The 17874-nt window shown below is 36.8% G+C and overlaps 1 protein-coding gene across 2 annotated transcripts in view; it reads left to right on the top strand.

The window, feature by feature from the left end:
* The window catches only part of adcy3b (adenylate cyclase 3b), an 18856-nt gene extending 982 nt beyond the window's left edge, over nt 1-17874 (top strand). Inside the window, exons 2-20 of one of the 2 annotated variants that reach the window (XM_073811383.1) lie at nt 153-302; nt 2466-2599; nt 4332-4443; nt 4666-4793; nt 4911-5069; nt 5150-5322; nt 5456-5511; nt 8663-8763; nt 8864-9025; nt 9141-9228; nt 10954-11070; nt 11265-11536; nt 11966-12047; nt 12154-12312; nt 15357-15503; nt 15596-15712; nt 15790-15916; nt 16021-16145; nt 16646-17874. In XM_073811383.1, the coding sequence (XP_073667484.1) occupies nt 153-302; nt 2466-2599; nt 4332-4443; nt 4666-4793; nt 4911-5069; nt 5150-5322; nt 5456-5511; nt 8663-8763; nt 8864-9025; nt 9141-9228; nt 10954-11070; nt 11265-11536; nt 11966-12047; nt 12154-12312; nt 15357-15503; nt 15596-15712; nt 15790-15916; nt 16021-16145; nt 16646-16822 (2586 nt within the window). In that variant the 3' untranslated portion in view covers nt 16823-17874. Of the gene's footprint in view, nt 1-152; nt 303-2465; nt 2600-4331; nt 4444-4665; nt 4794-4910; nt 5070-5149; nt 5346-5439; nt 5512-8662; nt 8764-8863; nt 9026-9140; nt 9229-10953; nt 11071-11264; nt 11537-11965; nt 12048-12153; nt 12313-15356; nt 15504-15595; nt 15713-15789; nt 15917-16020; nt 16146-16645 lie in introns of both variants that reach the window. The other variant, XM_065256378.2, reaches the window with a different exon arrangement.

Below are 17874 nucleotides of genomic sequence, written 5' to 3'. Positions count from 1 at the left end.
AATGTGTATACAAAAGAATGCACAGAAATATTCTGATGTTAAAGTCATGGAGGTGGTCTCTTAGCAACCACCATCTCCAAAACTTCATTTAGACTTTCTTTCTGTTCTCCATATGTTAGGTGTCATGTGTTCAGTATTTTTGCTTTTTGTAGCTTGTGGCAAATCTGATGCTGTTTTTCGCTGCCATGCTGGTGGGTGTGATGTCATATTTTATGGCCGACCGCAAGTACCGCACGGCATTTCTAGAGGCCAAACAATCTCTGGAAGTCAGTCTTACTCTGAAGGAGCAAGGTCAACAACAGGTACGCACACCTTTCCAAACACATCTCAGTCTATACTTTCAAAATGTTCAAAAGTTTTTATTTTAGGCTTTTCTTGTGAGAAACTACTTAAGTCATATCTGTGTGTGTGCTTTATGTACAGCTAATGGAGATACTCTAATTGGGCTCTGTGGTGGAGCTCCACTCTGGGGCCCAGGTGTGCTGTTAGTGGCACAACTAGAGATGAGAACACACTGTACAGCATCTCTCTCTCTCTCTCTCTCTCATGTAGATGTTGTGTTATGTTGTCACTTTTATTGCAGTAATGAAGGCAATCCCAAGGCTGTTGTTATTGTGACAGCAACGCCAATAAAGACCCAAGAGTGTAAATTTGTCATCACACATTACTTTTTATTGGTCATACAGTATGTACTAACCCTACTTCAGTGTCAAATCAAAACAGGACTGGGATTTTAGAGGAACTTTTTCTATACTTAAAAATGTTATACAGAAATTAAACATCATTTAAAATTGTGTAGTTAAAACTACCGACTCTTCGATAGTGGAAACATTGATTGTTGTTCGTATGACACGTGAGTTTAACATGTAATTTTCTGTGCATTTAATATTTCCATTTCGTTCATGTATATTTCTATATTTAGATTTTAAACTGTATTTAAGATTGTGTCTGGAAAATAGGTGCTGTGTGCACCCTAGGGGTGACCCGGGGGGAACCTTTAGATTATGACGTACAAGGGAACAGGCGATGGAAACAAACAGCTAAAAAAATATAGCAAAACAACAGAACAAAAATAGTGATGAAGTCTTCAGTCATGTTTATTATTTACAGCAGGGTTACATTGATGCAGATAACGCTGCTTATTGATCTTAAGGGTAAGGTAGTCAAATACGATACATTCAAAGTACACGTAAAGATAAACTACTTTTATCAGCTTTCTTGCAAAAAAACAACAACAAGAAATTGCATATGTAAACAAGAAAATGTGAAAAAGAATAACCCAGTAACTATAGTAAACTATTCTCTGAAAAAATAGGTCATTGAAATTTGTCTCCCCTTGTGATGTCAAAAAGGGATTTTATTATGACAATCCCGCCCTATAATTTGCACTATCCAAACATGGCACTGCCAGTGCAGAGAGAGAAAAATAATTGACAGCACAATTGAGTTTTAATTTCAACAAATCACTATCATGGCGATCAGTGTTTGCATTTCATCAGCTAATTTGCATTTTAAAGGACACACCCAAAAACGGCACATTTTTGCTCACACCTACAAAGTGGCAATTTTAAAGGAAAACACCACCATTTTTCTATATTTTTTTGTATGTTCTTACCTCAACTTAAACAAATTAATACATACCCATCTTTTTTCAATGAGTGCACTTAATCTTTGTAAAGCACATTGTGAATGTGTTAGCATTTAGCCTAGCCCCATTCATTCCTTAGGATCCAAACAGGGATGAATTTAGAAGCCACCAAACACTTCCATGTTTTCCCGATTTGAAGACTGTTACATGAGTAGTTATACGCGTAAGTATGGTAGCACAAAATAAAAGGGAACATTTTAAGCAAATAAAAAATGAGCATTTAGTTTGCAGCACTTCGACTTCGGCGCGCAGTAACATCATCACTCCTGACTACTCCCCCTCTCGCTCAAGGGTTCACAGATTCACAAATTTGGAATAACAATATGTGCTATTGTTGATATATGTATGAGCAATGGAATTCTACATCACTAACTGCAGTTAATTGCTTTCTGCTTATATAGTCACATGGTCTCCAAAGACCTCCGCCATCCCAGAATGCCACAGAAGGGCTTTAGAGAGTTGAGTGCAGCCAACCAATCAGATCACAGATGAGTGGTTTGGCTCGCTAAGGAAACAGCATCAAAAGACAATTGTTCCCTGCGATCAAACTCCCAAAACACCACATCACTGTTTCCTTTAAGAATTAAAGAAACACACCATAAGCAATTTAGATGTAGTACACAATTTAAAGATTTACCAAGTTAAATAGTTAAGAAGATTAGTGCCAAACACCTGAAAGTATGAAGAAAATCGTATTGTTTGAGTCTCATATCATTTGTTTATGACTCTCAAAGATTTTAATTTAAATTAAAAATTTAACTTGAGCATGTGATGCACATGAACACAAGATGCATAATCTACATATGTGTGTGTGTAGGAAGAGTTGCTGTTGTCAATCTTACCGAGGCATATAGCCGATGAGATGCTTCAGGGGATGAAAAAAGGAGCCAATCAAAAAACAGATGCCCAACAGTTCAACACAATGTACATGTACCGCCATGAAAACGTCAGGTAAAACACATAAACACCTTGACTTGTATCAAAGTGTACTACCAGGGACTACAACTAACTTTTTTCCACCTGCCAATGGCTAGTGAGTTGAGAAGATTTACCGGCCATAAACATTTTTTTACTGCCCATAAAACTACATTTACTAAACATATTTAAGTAACACTATGCAATAAGGTATTGTGTATTAACATAAACATTAGTTAACCTAAACTGACAATAAATAATACTTCTACAGGATTTATTAATCCTGTTCATTAAAATTATCCTAAAAATTTTCAATTTGCCTATAAGCTTACTTGAACAGACAATGATCAACTAAAACTTATATTGACTAAAAATTAATAAATACTGTAAAAATATATTTTTCATTTTAAATTTATGCTAGCTAGGTGAATATATGCCTTTCAGTCCCTCTCTTTATTACACACATTCAATGGTTTTTTCCCCTTTTGACATCAATGACATGTTTTCTCTTAATATTAGGTTTAATAATGAACTGAAAATTATTCATGTTGACTTAAAACAAGGCACTTAGCATTTCCAAAAGGCAAAAATATATATTTTAAAATATATTTTAAAATATACTGAAATGGCCAACAAATATATGTGCTGAAATATATTTTTAGATATATATATATATTACAAAAATGTATTTTTCACCCAATATATTTTTAGCCATTTTTTGTATATTTAGATTTTTTTTTAATAAATATATTTTAAAGCATTCACTTTGCATTGGGAGAAAAAACTTTGTATGTTACAAACCTGTAAACATACCATATTTAAAAAGATTTAAATTAGGCTAAATATATTTTCAACTACAAAAATATACATTTTAAACAAACTTTTGTTTTTTGGCCAGAAAAAGTATTTTTTTTTGTATTATGGGTTGTAAAATTAGAAATGTATTTGTAGCCCCAAAATACATTTTGAAATATATGGTAATGTAATATTTTAATACTTTTACAGGATTTATTAATCTTAGTACTACATGTTAATTAACATGCAGACAGACAATGATCAACTAAAACTTATATCAACTAAAGATTAATAAAAGCTGTAAAAATATATTGTTCATTGTAAATTCATGCTAGCTAGGTTGATATATATTTCTTTCAGTCACTCTTTTTATTACACAAATTCAATGATTTTTTTTGCTTTTTTGACATCAATGACATGTTTTCTCTTAATATTATGTTTAATAATGAACTGAAAATCATTCATGTTGACTTGAAGCAAGGCACTGAGCATTCCCAAAAGGCAAAAATATATATTTTCAAATATATTTTAATTTTTTTTTTAAAAATGGCCAAAAAAATATGTGCTGAAATATATTTTGAAAAAAAATCACCAATATATTTTTTGGCCATGTTTTGTATATTTTGAAATATATTTTAAGCATTTATATTCACTCATTTATTTCAAACATAACAGGTTTGAAAAAATAAAAATATATTTTCAACTACAAAATATACATTTTATACAAACTTGTATTTTTTGGCCAGGAAAAATATATGTTTTGTAAAATTAGATATTTATTTGTTGCCCCTGAAATACATTTTGAAATATATGTTAATGTATAAAGAAATATTTTCAAAATGTAAAAATATATTTAATTAAGCTTTACATTCTAAAAAAGATTATTTAGCATAAATAAAAAAATATTTTTGGCCTATGGGCTGACAGCATTGATCAATGTAATGCTCTTACACCCCCTGTCCTCTCTGTCCAGTATACTTTTTGCAGATATTGTGGGTTTTACTCAGCTGTCATCTGTCGTCACTCCTAAAGAACTCGTCAAACTACTTAATGAACTCTTCGCTCGCTTCGACAAACTTGCAGCAGTGAGTAAAAATATCAATATTGTTGAATATTTGTCTAACCATTCACCAAAAGGAAAAAAGTACAGAAACGTTTTTTAGAAGGTATAAGGTGCGCCTTATAATTTGTGACAAGAAATCTAAAAACAATTCATGATCCAACCTTTGGGACATCCATGCACATAGACACATTCACAGATGTTTCTTCAGAGTTTATCCACTTGAATCTGTGTGTGTTTTTATCAGCAACATCATCAGCTAAGGATCAAGATTTTGGGAGACTGTTATTACTGTATCTGCGGCTTGCCAGATTATAGAGAAGACCATGCAGTCTGCTCCATCATGATGGGTCTGTCTATGGTGAAAGCCATCTCGTGAGTACAAAGTAGATTGGGATGTGCAAAGTTATAGTACGGTGCGGCCATTGTGTGGGGGCAGATATAGGATTGTTCAGTCAATTATCATTCAGATCGACTGTATTTTTGTTAAAGTTACGTGCGGGAGAAAACTAAGACGGGGGTGGACATGCGTGTCGGTGTGCACACGGGAACAGTTCTGGGTGGAGTACTGGGACAGAAGCGCTGGCAGTTTGATGTCTGGTCAACTGATGTTACTGTGGCAAACAAGATGGAGTCAGGGGGCATCCCTGGGTAAGATCAACCAGAACCTCCTCTTGTACAGGCATGTGGTGTGTATTAAATGTGCTCAAGAGTAACGTGTGTGTTTACAGGCGTGTGCACATTTCTCAAAGCACAATGGACTGTTTGCACGGTGAGTTTGAGCTGGAGCCTGGTGAAGGAGGGGAACGCTGTGACTATCTGATGGAGAAAGGCATTGACACGTACCTGGTGCTTGTGCCCACAAACAGAACTGTGTTAAATGGCGTGAGCAACGGTGCAGTGAGTGTCGTGATATTTACTCTTACTGTGTGAGTTGTATTCTGCTTCATAACTAACTGTCTGTCTGTCTGTCTGTCTGTCTGTCTGTCTGTCTGTCTGTCTGCTCTGAAACTGTTTTCAGATGATCACCACCACAGAAACCAGTGGCAGTACCACATCAATAAAAATGATCACTGAGGACACAGAAACACAGGTGAGGTGCAATGAAATATCTGTCTTCCTGTCTGTCTATTAAACAACTGTCTGTCTGTCTGTCTATTAAGTGTCTGTCTGTTTATTAGGCATCTGTCTGTCTGTCTGTTTGTCTGTCTATTAAGCGTCTGTCTGTTTATTAGGCATCTGTCTGTCTGTCTGTTTGTCTGTCTATTAAGCATCTGCCTTGTCTGTCTGTCTATTAAGCGTCTGTCTGTTTATGTATTAAGTGTCTGTCTGTCTGTCTGTCTATTAAGTGTCTGTCTGTCTATGAAACATCCTACTGTCTCACAAAGTTACATTCCAATAGTCACATAATTTTTTGATTCTTTTTTGTGATACTGTCACAAATTTCTGCGTTTTTCCGTGATCGTATCACGAATTTCTGTTTCTGTGTCATTATAACATATTGGTTACGCAACTGCTTTTTCTTATTTTCAAACCATTTTCACTTCGGTTTAGGGTTAGATTTGGTGTTTGCGTTAGGATGTCACTTTAAGTATTGGTTTATACTATTTTTTCTGATTTATTTATGTAAATTTAACCCTAACTGAAGCGAAAATGGTAAGAAATTAGGACCAAACAGTTGAGTAACCAATACGTGACAATGACACATAAACAGAAATTCGTGATACGATCACGAAAAAACGTGGAAATTCGTGACAGTGTCACGAAAAAGAATAAAAAAATTATGTGACTATAGGTACGTAATTTCGTGTGACTGGGCTATCTATGTGTGTGTGTGTGTGCGCATGTGTGTCTGTCTGTCTGTCTGTTAAGCATCTGTCTTTCTGTCTGTCTATGAAACATATGTCTGTCTGTCTATCTGTCTGTCTGTCTATTAAGAGTCTGTCTGTCTGTTCACTAAACATCTGTTTGTCTATAAAACAACTGTCTGTCTGTCTGTCTATTAAGTGTCTGTCTGTCTGTCTATTAAGTGTCTGTCTGTCTTTGAAACGACTGTCTGTCTGTGTATTAAGCATCTGTCTGTCTGTCTGTGTGTTTATTAGGCATCTGTCTTTTTATCTAGTAAGCATCTGTTTGTCTGTTTGTCTGTCTATTAAGCGTTTGTCTGTATGTCTGTCTGTCTTTCTGTCTGTCTATGAAACATCTATCTGTCCATCTGTCTATGAAATACTTGTCTGTCTCCCTTGTCTGTCAGTCTGTCTATTAAGCATCTGTCTGTCTGTCTGTCTATGAAACAACTGTCTCTCTGTCTGTCTATTAAGCGTCTGTCTGTCTGTCTGTCTGTCTGTTTATTAAGCGTCTGTCTGTCTGTTCACTAAACATCTGTCTGTCTATAAAACAACTGTCTGTCTGTCTGTTTATTAGGCATCTGTCTGTTTATCTATTAAGCATCTGTCTGTCTGCCTTGTCTGTCTGTCTGTCTATTAAGCGTTTGTCTGTCTATGAAACATTTGTCTGTCTATTAAGCGTCTGTCTGTTTATTACGTATCTGTTTGTTTGTCTATTAAGCATCTGTCTGTCTATGAAACATCTGTCTGTCTATAGAACATCTCTCTGTCTGTCTGTCTATTACGTGTCTGTCTGTCTGTCTGTCTGTCTTGTCTGTCTGTTTATAAAACATCTGTCTGTCTGTCTGTCTGTCTGTCTATGAAACATCTGTCTGTCTGTCTTGTCTGTCTGTCTATAAAACATCTGTCTGTCTGTCTGTCTGTCTGTCTGTCTGTCTGTCTATGAAACATCTATTTGTCTGTCTGTCTGTCTATGAAACATCTATTTGTCTGTCTGTCTGTCTATGAAACATCTAATTGTCTGTCTGTCTGTCTATAGAACATCTGTCTGTCTGTTTATTAAGTGTCTGTCTGTCTGTTCACTAAACATCTGTCTGTCTATAAAACAACGGTCTGTCTGTCTGTCTATTAAGTGTCTGTCTGTCTGTTTATTAGGCATCTGTCTGTTTATCTATTAAGCATCTGTCTGTCTGCCTTGTCTGTCTGTCTGTCTATTAAGCGTTTGTCTGTCTATGAAACATTTGTCTGTCTATTAAGCGTCTGTCTGTTTATTACGTATCTGTTTGTTTGTCTATTAAGCATCTGTCTGTCTATGAAACATCTGTCTGTCTATAGAACATCTCTCTGTCTGTCTGTCTATTACGTGTCTGTCTGTCTGTCTGTCTGTCTTGTCTGTCTGTTTATAAAACATCTGTCTGTCTGTCTGTCTGTCTGTCTATGAAACATCTGTCTGTCTGTCTTGTCTGTCTGTCTATAAAACATCTGTCTGTCTGTCTGTCTGTCTGTCTGTCTGTCTATGAAACATCTATTTGTCTGTCTGTCTGTCTATGAAACATCTAATTGTCTGTCTGTCTGTCTATAGAACATCTGTCTGTCTGTTTATTAAGTGTCTGTCTGTCTGTTCACTAAACATCTGTCTGTCTATAAAACAACGGTCTGTCTGTCTGTCTATTAAGTGTCTGTCTGTCTGTTTATTAGGCATTCTGTCTTTTTATTTATTAAGCATCTGTCTGTCTGCCTTGTCTGTCTGTCTGTCTATTAAGCGTTTGTCTGTCTGTCTATGAAACATTTGTCTGTCTGTCTGTCTATTAAGCGTCTGTCTGTTTATTAGGCATCTGTTTGTTTGTCTATTAAGCATCTGTCTTTCTGTCTGTCTATGAAACATCTGTCTGTCTGTAGGTCTGTCTGTTAAGCGTCTGTCTGTTTATAAGGCATCTGTTTGTTTGTCTATTAAGCATCTGTATGTCTGTCTGTCTATGAAACATCTGTCTGTCTTTCTGTCTATGAAACATCTGTCTGTCTGTCTATTACGTGTCTGTCTGTCTGTCTGTCTGTCTTGTCTTGTCTGTCTGTCTATGAAACATCTATTTGTCTGTCTGTCTGTCTATAGAACATCTGTCTGTCTGCCTATTAAACGTCTGTCTGTCTGCCTTGTCTGTCTGTCTGTTTGTTTGTTTACTTAACATCTGTCTGTCTATGAAACAACTATCTGTCTGTCTTTTAAGCGTATATCTGTCTTTCTGTCTGTCTGTTTATTAGGCATCTGTCTGTCTATTAAGCGTCTGTCTGTTTGTCTGCCTTGTCTGTCTTTTGATGAAAACATCTGTCTACCTGTCTGTCTGTCTGTCTGTCTATCAAACATGTCTATCTGTCTATAAAACGTCTGTGATTTGTCAGCAGTTTCAGGAGAGCAGTGAGACAGATGAAATGATTTCTGAAGAACAGGATCTGAGTCATCTTCTGAATGAAGTTCTGTTGGACAGAGAAACAGAAGAGACGTAATTAAACACCAACATTTTCTTCTTTAGCTCATCATGATCTGACTTCTCTTTGTCTTGATGCCCGTATTACTTCATCATCTATCTGTCTGTCTTTCAGTGAGGAGGAGAAGAGGACCGGCGTCCTGTCTCTGAGGTTTGTGGATCCTGACCTTGAGTTGCGTTACTCTGCAGAGAAAGAGAGACGGACAGGCCCTGCATTCGCCTGCTGTTGTGTCGTTCTGATCTTCACCTCTGCTATGGAAATCCTCATCGACCCACAGTGAGTAAAACTCATTTTATGACTAAGCATGAATGAAAGAGTAATATATGAGTGATATTGACATTTCTGCTCTATAGTGACAGATGTTATCAGATGTCTGTTTGATCATTGAAAGGTTGATCGTGAATTATGTGACTCTGGCTGTGGGTGAGATTTTACTTCTGATCCTGACTCTGTGTTCAATGGCTGCCATCTTCCCACGTGTAAGTTCAATATCACAGATGATTGGGTGAATATCACAAAAACACATACAGGTTATACATTTTCCAGCATTCAAAAGAAAATAAGAAATTTTCAGCTGTAGTTCTCATTAGATTCTCATTGCTTTGTTATAGTTTAAAGTGTCATACATTAAAGGCGGGGTGCATGATCCCTGAAAGCCAGTGTTGATATTTGAAATCACCTAAACAAACACGCCGCTACCCCAATAGAATCTGGACCTTGTTTTGATAGACCCGCCCCACACATACGCAACCCAGGCAACGATGTTGGTTAGTAGACACGCCCCTTACTGCTGATTGGCTACAAGTGTGTTTTGGTGCTCGGCCCGACTTTTTTCAAAAATCATGCACCCCGCCTTTAAAGACAAATATGCCTTAGTTATATTAGGTAGTTAAAACAAACACATTTACAAAAAACATTACTGTGCAAACTGGTAGTGGCACATATATATTTTTAGATATATCAGCGCAAGACATTTTCAGTTAAGACAGTTCAAACATCCATTTTAGTTAGGAACTAGACTTAAGTCCTGTCCCCATATATAAGACACCCCATATCACTTTTTTACATTGGGGTAAAAGTTTTTCATTTTGAGAATTTGGGGGTAAATGCTTTACTTTAAGTGATATACATAGGTGGATTTTGGGGGGTGTCGGGGGGGGCACTGCCCCCAGTCCAGAGCCAGTTATGATTTTGTCTGAGCTATTAATGAAATAGAAATATGAGAATTCATATTTTTTTTGTTTGATTTTAATAATTTATTGGGTAGACTGAGTATTTAAAAACTATGAAGCACTCGGTCATCTCAAAGTATTGCAGTACCCTTGTTTGCCAGTAGGTGCACAAATTTGAAACTCCACTTATAATAAAATTTAGGGCCCTATCTTGCAACCAGCGCAATTGACTTTGTCAGTGCCGCATGTATCATTCATATTTTGCACCGGCGCACAGCGGGTTTTTCCCTCCACAGACGCACGTCGGCCGTCTCCTGACATCATTGCAGCGCTTGTGGCGCAACGTCCTGGGGATGCCAGCTGATGAGACAATTGTGGCTATTTCCTCTCACGCCTGTTTAACCTACGCTGATTTGGGCAGGTTTCTCCTATCCCCATACAAAACAACTTCTCCGTCTTTGACTGCTCTTACAAGAACGTGGGTCTCCTCGGCTGTGAACCGCTCCTGGCGTGCGCCTGGTAAATCCGTCATAATAATAGCAACCCGCCATGGAACTTGCGAACTTGCGTTTAAAGGGAATGTTGGATGACGTTCAGATTGGTTTATTTGACGTTACGCCCAAACCACACCTATGAATAATTAACCTACTTCAGACCAACCCCTTATTGATTTGCGCCCGGCGCAAGAGTTATTTCTCCCGCCGGGAAAATAGCAACAGCGCCCAAGATCCGCCCACAAAGTCACTTGTGCTTTGCGCTTCGCACTTGCTTTTCAGATCATTAAAATAGGGCCCCTTGTGTAAAATCTTTCTACATTTACGTGTTTATATTTTATTCATTTGGCAGACACTTATGGCACCATTTGGCAGTGACAGTGCATTCATACATTTTATAATGAGATCAAACTCATGACCTTAGCATTGCTAAAGCAATATTCAAAGTCAGCTATAAGAACATGTTTGTGGTTTTACTGCAAAATATAACCTTGGATTTTTTTATGTCAGTTTATGTAATAGGGTTTGTGTGTTTCAGGTGTTCCCACGAAGACTTGTATCGTTCTCACACTGGATTGACCGCACGCGTTGGGCTCGTAACACTTGGGCGATGGCGGCCATATTTGTTCTCACCATGGCTGAAGTGGCTGATATGGTGAGAATTCTTTATATATTTATTTTGGTTAAATAATCTGGTCCAATTTCATATTCTGACTAAGAACAGATCAGTTAATTAGAAAGAGACTGAGACAATAAATAAAGAGAGAGCACCACGGTTTGGTGCGTACGTCTCCATTTGTGTCACAGCTCTGTAAATCAGTTGGATCTCACTTTTGTTGTTGTTTTTAGCTCAGCTGCGTTCAGCCTCCTCTGGTGCTGTTGAACTCCAGCTCTGGTGTAACTCTTGAGTCTCTGGGTGATGGTGGATGTGCAGAAAACCCCAAATACTACGGTTATATATCCGTGCTGTCGCTAATATCATCTGTTATGCTTGTGCAGCTCAGTCATGTCGTCAAACTGGCGCTCATGATGTTGGTTACCATAGCAACAGGTGCCGTCAATATCCACAGTTGGATGTATATTTACGACATCTACGATTTTATTCGCTACCTGGAATACAGGTGAGTCAAGCTGCGGTAACGTATTACAGATTTGTGTGCATGCTAAAAAACAAAAGTGACACAGACATAACTTTCTATTTTTAATATAATATTAAGGTATAGTTTACCCAAAAATGAAAATTATCCCATTATTTACTTACCATCAAGCCATCCTCTATGTACAGTATATTATCTTGGGATGGATGCACTTTTCTGGGCTTCATATCAAAAGCACCATTTACTACCATTATAAAGCTTGGTACAGCCATGGCATTTTCTTATAGGACTGAGATTGTGTTTGTCTGAAAAAATATAATCATATACATTGAGGGTGAGTAAACAATGGGGTAAATTTTATTTTTGGGTGAACTATCCCTTAAAGTTCTTTTGCTAGAGCTCGTGTGATTGGCTGATAACTGAAATGATGATCTTTGTGTTTGTGTTTTTTAGGTATTCTGTGGTTCCCACCCGATATCTTTTGAGTGTGATGATTATCGTTATGATGATAAGTCTCTACTACTTTGCTCGCCATGTACGTCACACAATATTTTTTTCTGTGTTGCTATGATGCTGCAGAAATATCTGCATACTGATTTTTACAAAAATCATGTATCATTTTGTTGCCCTCTCTCTCTCAGGTGGAAAAACAGTCTCGTAAACTGTTTCTGTGGAAGATCCAGGTTCACGATCAGAAGGAGAAGGTGTACGAAATGAGAACATACAACGAAGCATTGGTCACGAATATGCTTCCAGATCATGTGGCCAAACATTTCCTTGGCTCCAAGAAACGAGATGAGGTACTAGAGGGAGATTTTGAATAAGTATAGGTACTACCAAAAATTATCTTAAATAAGTATATTCCTGAATGAGTTTATAAAGGGATATTCAACCCAAAACAAAAATTATTTTATCAGAGATTTCTGCAAGGATGACATATTTTTTCAGAAACAAGTTACCATTTGAGCACTTCCGGTTCTTTATTCCCAAAGTCAATAGGTTTTTAACTAATTACGTGCCAGCCTTTTTTTTTTTAAACGTTGCACAAAAGTTTCACAAAATGACTTCCAGGAATATTTTTTTGTAAAAATATATAAACATACAAATATATCAAATGAAAGAACAGACCCTATGCTTTCAAACAAATAAAACAGGAAAAAAATGTTTCATCTTATCTATATTTTTTCTCTGCTTATAAACTCTTAAATATAGGTATTTTTCTTCAAAAATATTTTTTTAGCAAAAAGCTGAAAAAAATTGAATTTTGTGAAGGAATATCAATACATACACAGAGTGTATATTAATAAAAAAAAATTTGCTTTCGTTTTTTTTATAAATTGGGTAAGTGCGCCATTTAGTGGATAATTGCGGTATTATATGTAAGGGATAATGTAGAGGCAGCCGGTAGTTATCAGGAAATAAGCCCCAACAGTGTGATCAGGACCCGACGCGAAGCGGAGCACAGATGCATAAAATGATCGTAATACCTTATTAAGATCCTCTGCTTCATACTTGTCTGTCTCCATTTTTTCTCTTTTAGCCAGTCTTTGAGAAGTTTTAATGCCCATTCTGTATTTTTTTGTGTGTTCGCTTCGTAGCTGTCATGCTCTATTTTGTCAAGTTCAGTCTCAGTAAGCTCTCTGTGTCTTGTCGTGGTTGTCCAGTGTTTGTCACAAGATGGCGCCAAACCGTAATCTTTATTGATCTTTATTGGCGCGGAGCGATTTTACTCGTACAAGTAGTACCGGCTATGCGTTATTACTTTGGAGCGGTTATTATTTGAAAAGAACGAACCTGCAAATGTCTCAACTGACCAATCAGAATCAAGCATTCCAGAGAGCCGTGTAATAAATAACCATAAAAACTCATCAGGAACACATTTTTTTCATACAAATGTTTTTTCTTAATTGACGAGATAACTTGTCAATGGCGGGGAAAGATTGAAATGGGGTGTTGTTTGAAGGGACATATTATGAAAATATGACTTTTTACATGTTTAAGTGCTGTAATTGAGTCCCCAGTGCTTCTCTGAACCTAGAAAACATCATAAAGACCACACCAGTAATTAGTTTCGGTAAAGTATGTGAAAAATAAGGTCATTCAGATTTTGCCTGTTTTGTGACGTAGGTAGTGCACTGCATAAAATAACTTTCTAACTTAGTATTTTGGTCTTGTTTTCAGTAGAAATATCTAAAAATTCATAAATCAAGATGTATTTTCATGATGAGCAAAATGACCTGAGAAAATAAGTCTAGTTTTTAGACAAAAACTATACAATTTAATGAATTTTTCTCACCCATTTGGCAGATATTTTTGCTTGTTTTAAGCTCAAATTCACTTTATTTGTATATTTTTTGTCTAAAAACTAGACTTATTTTCTTAGGTCCTTTTGATCATGAAGAAAAAGCATGTTAATTTAAGAATTTTTAGATATTTCTACTGAAAACAATACAAAAATACGTAAGAAAGTCCTTTTTATTAGTCTTATTATAATAATACCGCCTCTTAATCTGTACTATCCAACCACGGCACTGTCATTAAGTGCAGAGAGAAAGACAAAAAAATAATTGACAGCACAATTGAGTTTCAATTTTAACATACCACCATTATGTCGATCAGTGTTTGCATTTCATCAGCTCATTTACATTTTAAAGGAAACATCCTGAAAATGGCACATTTTTGCTCGCACCTAAAATATGGCAATTTTAACATAATAAATTATATGTGGGGTATTTTGAGCTAAAACTTCACATACACACTCTGGGGATACCAAAGACTTACTTTACATCTTTAAAAAAATTGAATACTATGACCACTTTAAGCCTAAATTGTGTTTTGTGTAATAGCAACCTCTAGTGGTGAACATCTACATATTGTGGCTTTAAGTCGCTTTGGAAAAAGTGTCTGTCAAATAAATAAATAATATAATTTTGTCATCCTAATTTCCTGATTAAGTCTAGTTCTCATTGGGGCGATTTCCCGGACAGGGATTAGACTAGTCGTAGACTAAAATAAATGTAAGAGCTGCCCAAACTAAGGGGCTGTCCACACGGAGACGCGTATCACTGTTTACGTATAAATTTGTTATCGTATTGGCGTTTCATCCACACGGATCCGGCGTTTTGGGAGACTGAATCCGCTATTTTTTGAAACCGGGTCCTAAAGTGGATAAATCTGAAACCGACACCCTTGCGGTTTCGTCTGTACAGCCAATCCGTATATTTTGTGAAGCGAAAACGTCATCACATCACGTGTCGGAAGCGTCACACGTAACAGCAACAACAATAACGGCGGATTACGTGATTGTGTTCGTGCTACAGAAGCTACTAAAGCCTACTAGCTTTATTACAGCAAAATCTATTGCTTCTATGCAATTGTGGTGACCAACAAGCGATAATGGACAACACCATACGTTGGCTATGCGCATGCTCAAAGTCTTCTTCTCCGTGTATAGTGTATATCTGTGGCAGAAATACAGCGCCCCATACTGGTCCGGCATATATACTACACCGCTTTCAGTCGGTTTCAGTGGTTTCGTGTTTACGGATAATTTTTTTAGAGCAAGGAAAAAAAATGATCGGATAGGGAATGCACCGGCTTCGTGTGGATATAGCCTTAAAAACAACTTGCACTGACATATCTTAAAATACATCAGTGCCCTTTGTTTTGCCTCAAAATGCACTCAAATAATGTTGTTTTTAGAAAGGCATGCTTGTTTAAACTAGTTATATTTCCTAATTAAACTAAGGCCTAGTCCTGTTTTAAGGTAATCCCTGTCCGGGAAACCACCCCATTGAGTTTAGTCTTGAATAAATGTGTGAACTAATGTGTATGTGTTTTGCAGGAGCTGTACAGTCAGTCATACGATGAGGCCGGCGTGATTTTTGCCTCTATTCCGAACTTTTCTGACTTTTACACCGAAGAGAGTATAAACAACGGAGGATTAGAATGCCTGCGAATCCTCAACGAGATCATTTCCGACTTTGACAGCGTGAGTCCCTCTAGTCTCTTAATCCTTTGACATTATTTTTCTGTAAATGAGGCTGTTTCTCTTTAACCTCATTTATTGTGGCTTTGTTTTAGCTGTTGGATCGATCCGAGTTCCGCCACATCACAAAGATCAAGACCATCGGCAGCACGTACATGGCCGCATCCGGGGTGACACCAGAGAGTAACACCAACGGATACGAGAACCGCAAGGTCGACTACACAACACACACTGAATCCCATAATGCTTACTTAAAATGCTGATGTCACACTGTGTGTATTTTATACAGGTGGAGGAGCAGTCGCTGTTAGACCGATGGCAACACTTCTCAGATTTGGCAGACTTTGCTCTGGCTATGAAAGTCATACTTGGAAACCTGAACAAACAATCGTTCAATAACTTCATGCTGCGTATAGGTCAGCAAACACCTAACTGATTTACTGGATTTCGTTACTGTGTATAGGTCATATGCATGGGAGTTTTTTGGGTTGTTTACATGCCATGTGTGTTTTATTGTCAGGTCTGAATAAGGGAAGCGTGTTAGCCGGAGTGATTGGCGCTCGTAAGCCTCATTTTGACATCTGGGGAAACACTGTGAATGTCGCCAGTCGTATGGAGTCCACGGGTGTTATGGGTAACATACAGGTGATATAAGGATTATGTCATTGTGTTAAGAATAAAAAACATAAATGTGACCCTGGACCACAAGACCAGTCATAAGGGTCAATATGGGGTCTGAAGGGTACAAAAAATCTATTTAAATTGAGAAAATGGCCTTTAAAGTTGCAACTGCATCCACTCCCAAAAATAAAGTTTAGATATATTTACTGTAGGAAATTAACAAAATATCTTCATGGAACATGATCTTTACATAATATCCTAATGATTTTTGGCATAAAAGAAAATTTGACCCATACAATTGGCTATTGCTACAAAATAAACCCGTTTGTGTTCCAGGGTCAACCTATTGACCATCTTTAGGAAACTTAGTTTTCCAATAAGTAATTAAAATAAAGTGCATTAAATTTAATGTTGTTTATGGTAATATTGCCATCAAAATCATTGTAAAAAATATTGTGAATGTCTATTATATACAGTATAGCTTTAATACAGACATCTGTATTTATGGTGTTGGTGATCCTCAGGTGGTGGAGGACTGCTATCACATCCTAAAGGAATATGGCTTCCGGTTCGTCAAACGAGGACCCATCTATGTTAAAGGAAAAGGAGAACTGCTCACTTACTTCATGAAGGGCAAAGACAAACCTGTCACAAAAACAGCCGTGGTCTCTTTGCCACATCAGACACTAGACAAATCCTGAGAGGACAGGAGAACACAAGGACATTGACATTTTCTTTTGTGATTTTCTACATTTTATGGATAGAGACAGTAGAATGAGAAACAAGGAAAATATTGAAAAAAAAAGAAGAGTGGAATCTGCACAGGACATCATTCAGACCAAAATCAAACCTGTGTCTTTCAAATGAACCATCTGGCGCAACATGAAATCATTTTCAAATCACATTTTAATGACATAAATGATAAACATAGAAAAAGACATAAAAAAAGTAAAGGATGCTGATATATTTTCCTAAACAATGACATGAAAATGTGACCTCACAGTGGGAATTCTGAAGTGATGATGACATATAGGCCTACTATGTAGCCTACATTATGAATCGTCATTTTCATTGAACAATTTCATCAGGAGATATCAGCAAAACAAAGGAAATGGAAAATACATATAAATATTTTGAAATGGAGAAAAATGGAAGTATGAGAATACATGGAAAAATTGTCAGTAATTTTACATTTTAGATGTAGCACAAACTTAAAGGTCACAAAATGTTCTCTTATGGTAGCATAAACAAAATGCACATTTTTCTCATTTTTTTATTTTTATTTTATCTAATGATCAGCTTTAACCATGAACATTGCAATGAGACCATATTCATATTGACATCAGGGTCTTTTTTCTTAAAGCTCATAGCTTTGCAATAGTCATATATTCAAGTTTATCACATCACAGCTGTCTGATATACTTTAAAGGCCCCCTATTATGTTTTTTACAAGATGTAATATAAGTCTCAGGTGTGCCCAGAATGTGTCTGTGAAGTTTCAGCTCAAAATACCCCACAGATCATTTATTATAGCAAAAACGCGCTGTTTTAATGTCTGTACCTTTAAATGCAAATGAGCTACAGCTTCTCACTTCCTTACAAACAGACAGTGAGCGCTTTCAATTAAAAGAGATCTGATTAATAAAGTCTGAGACAAAAGTGTCTAGTGGACATAGTACAACTCGATAAGGGTGGAAACTATGGTAATGCAGGACTGTAAGTGGGTGGGGCTTTATCAATGTGACCTCACATT

Source organism: Paramisgurnus dabryanus, chromosome 12 (genome assembly GCF_030506205.2).
Source record: "Paramisgurnus dabryanus chromosome 12, PD_genome_1.1, whole genome shotgun sequence".
Lineage (NCBI taxonomy): Eukaryota > Metazoa > Chordata > Actinopteri > Cypriniformes > Cobitidae > Paramisgurnus > Paramisgurnus dabryanus.
Note: the sequence above shows the minus strand (reverse complement) of the source record. Positions and strands in the feature narration are given on the sequence as shown.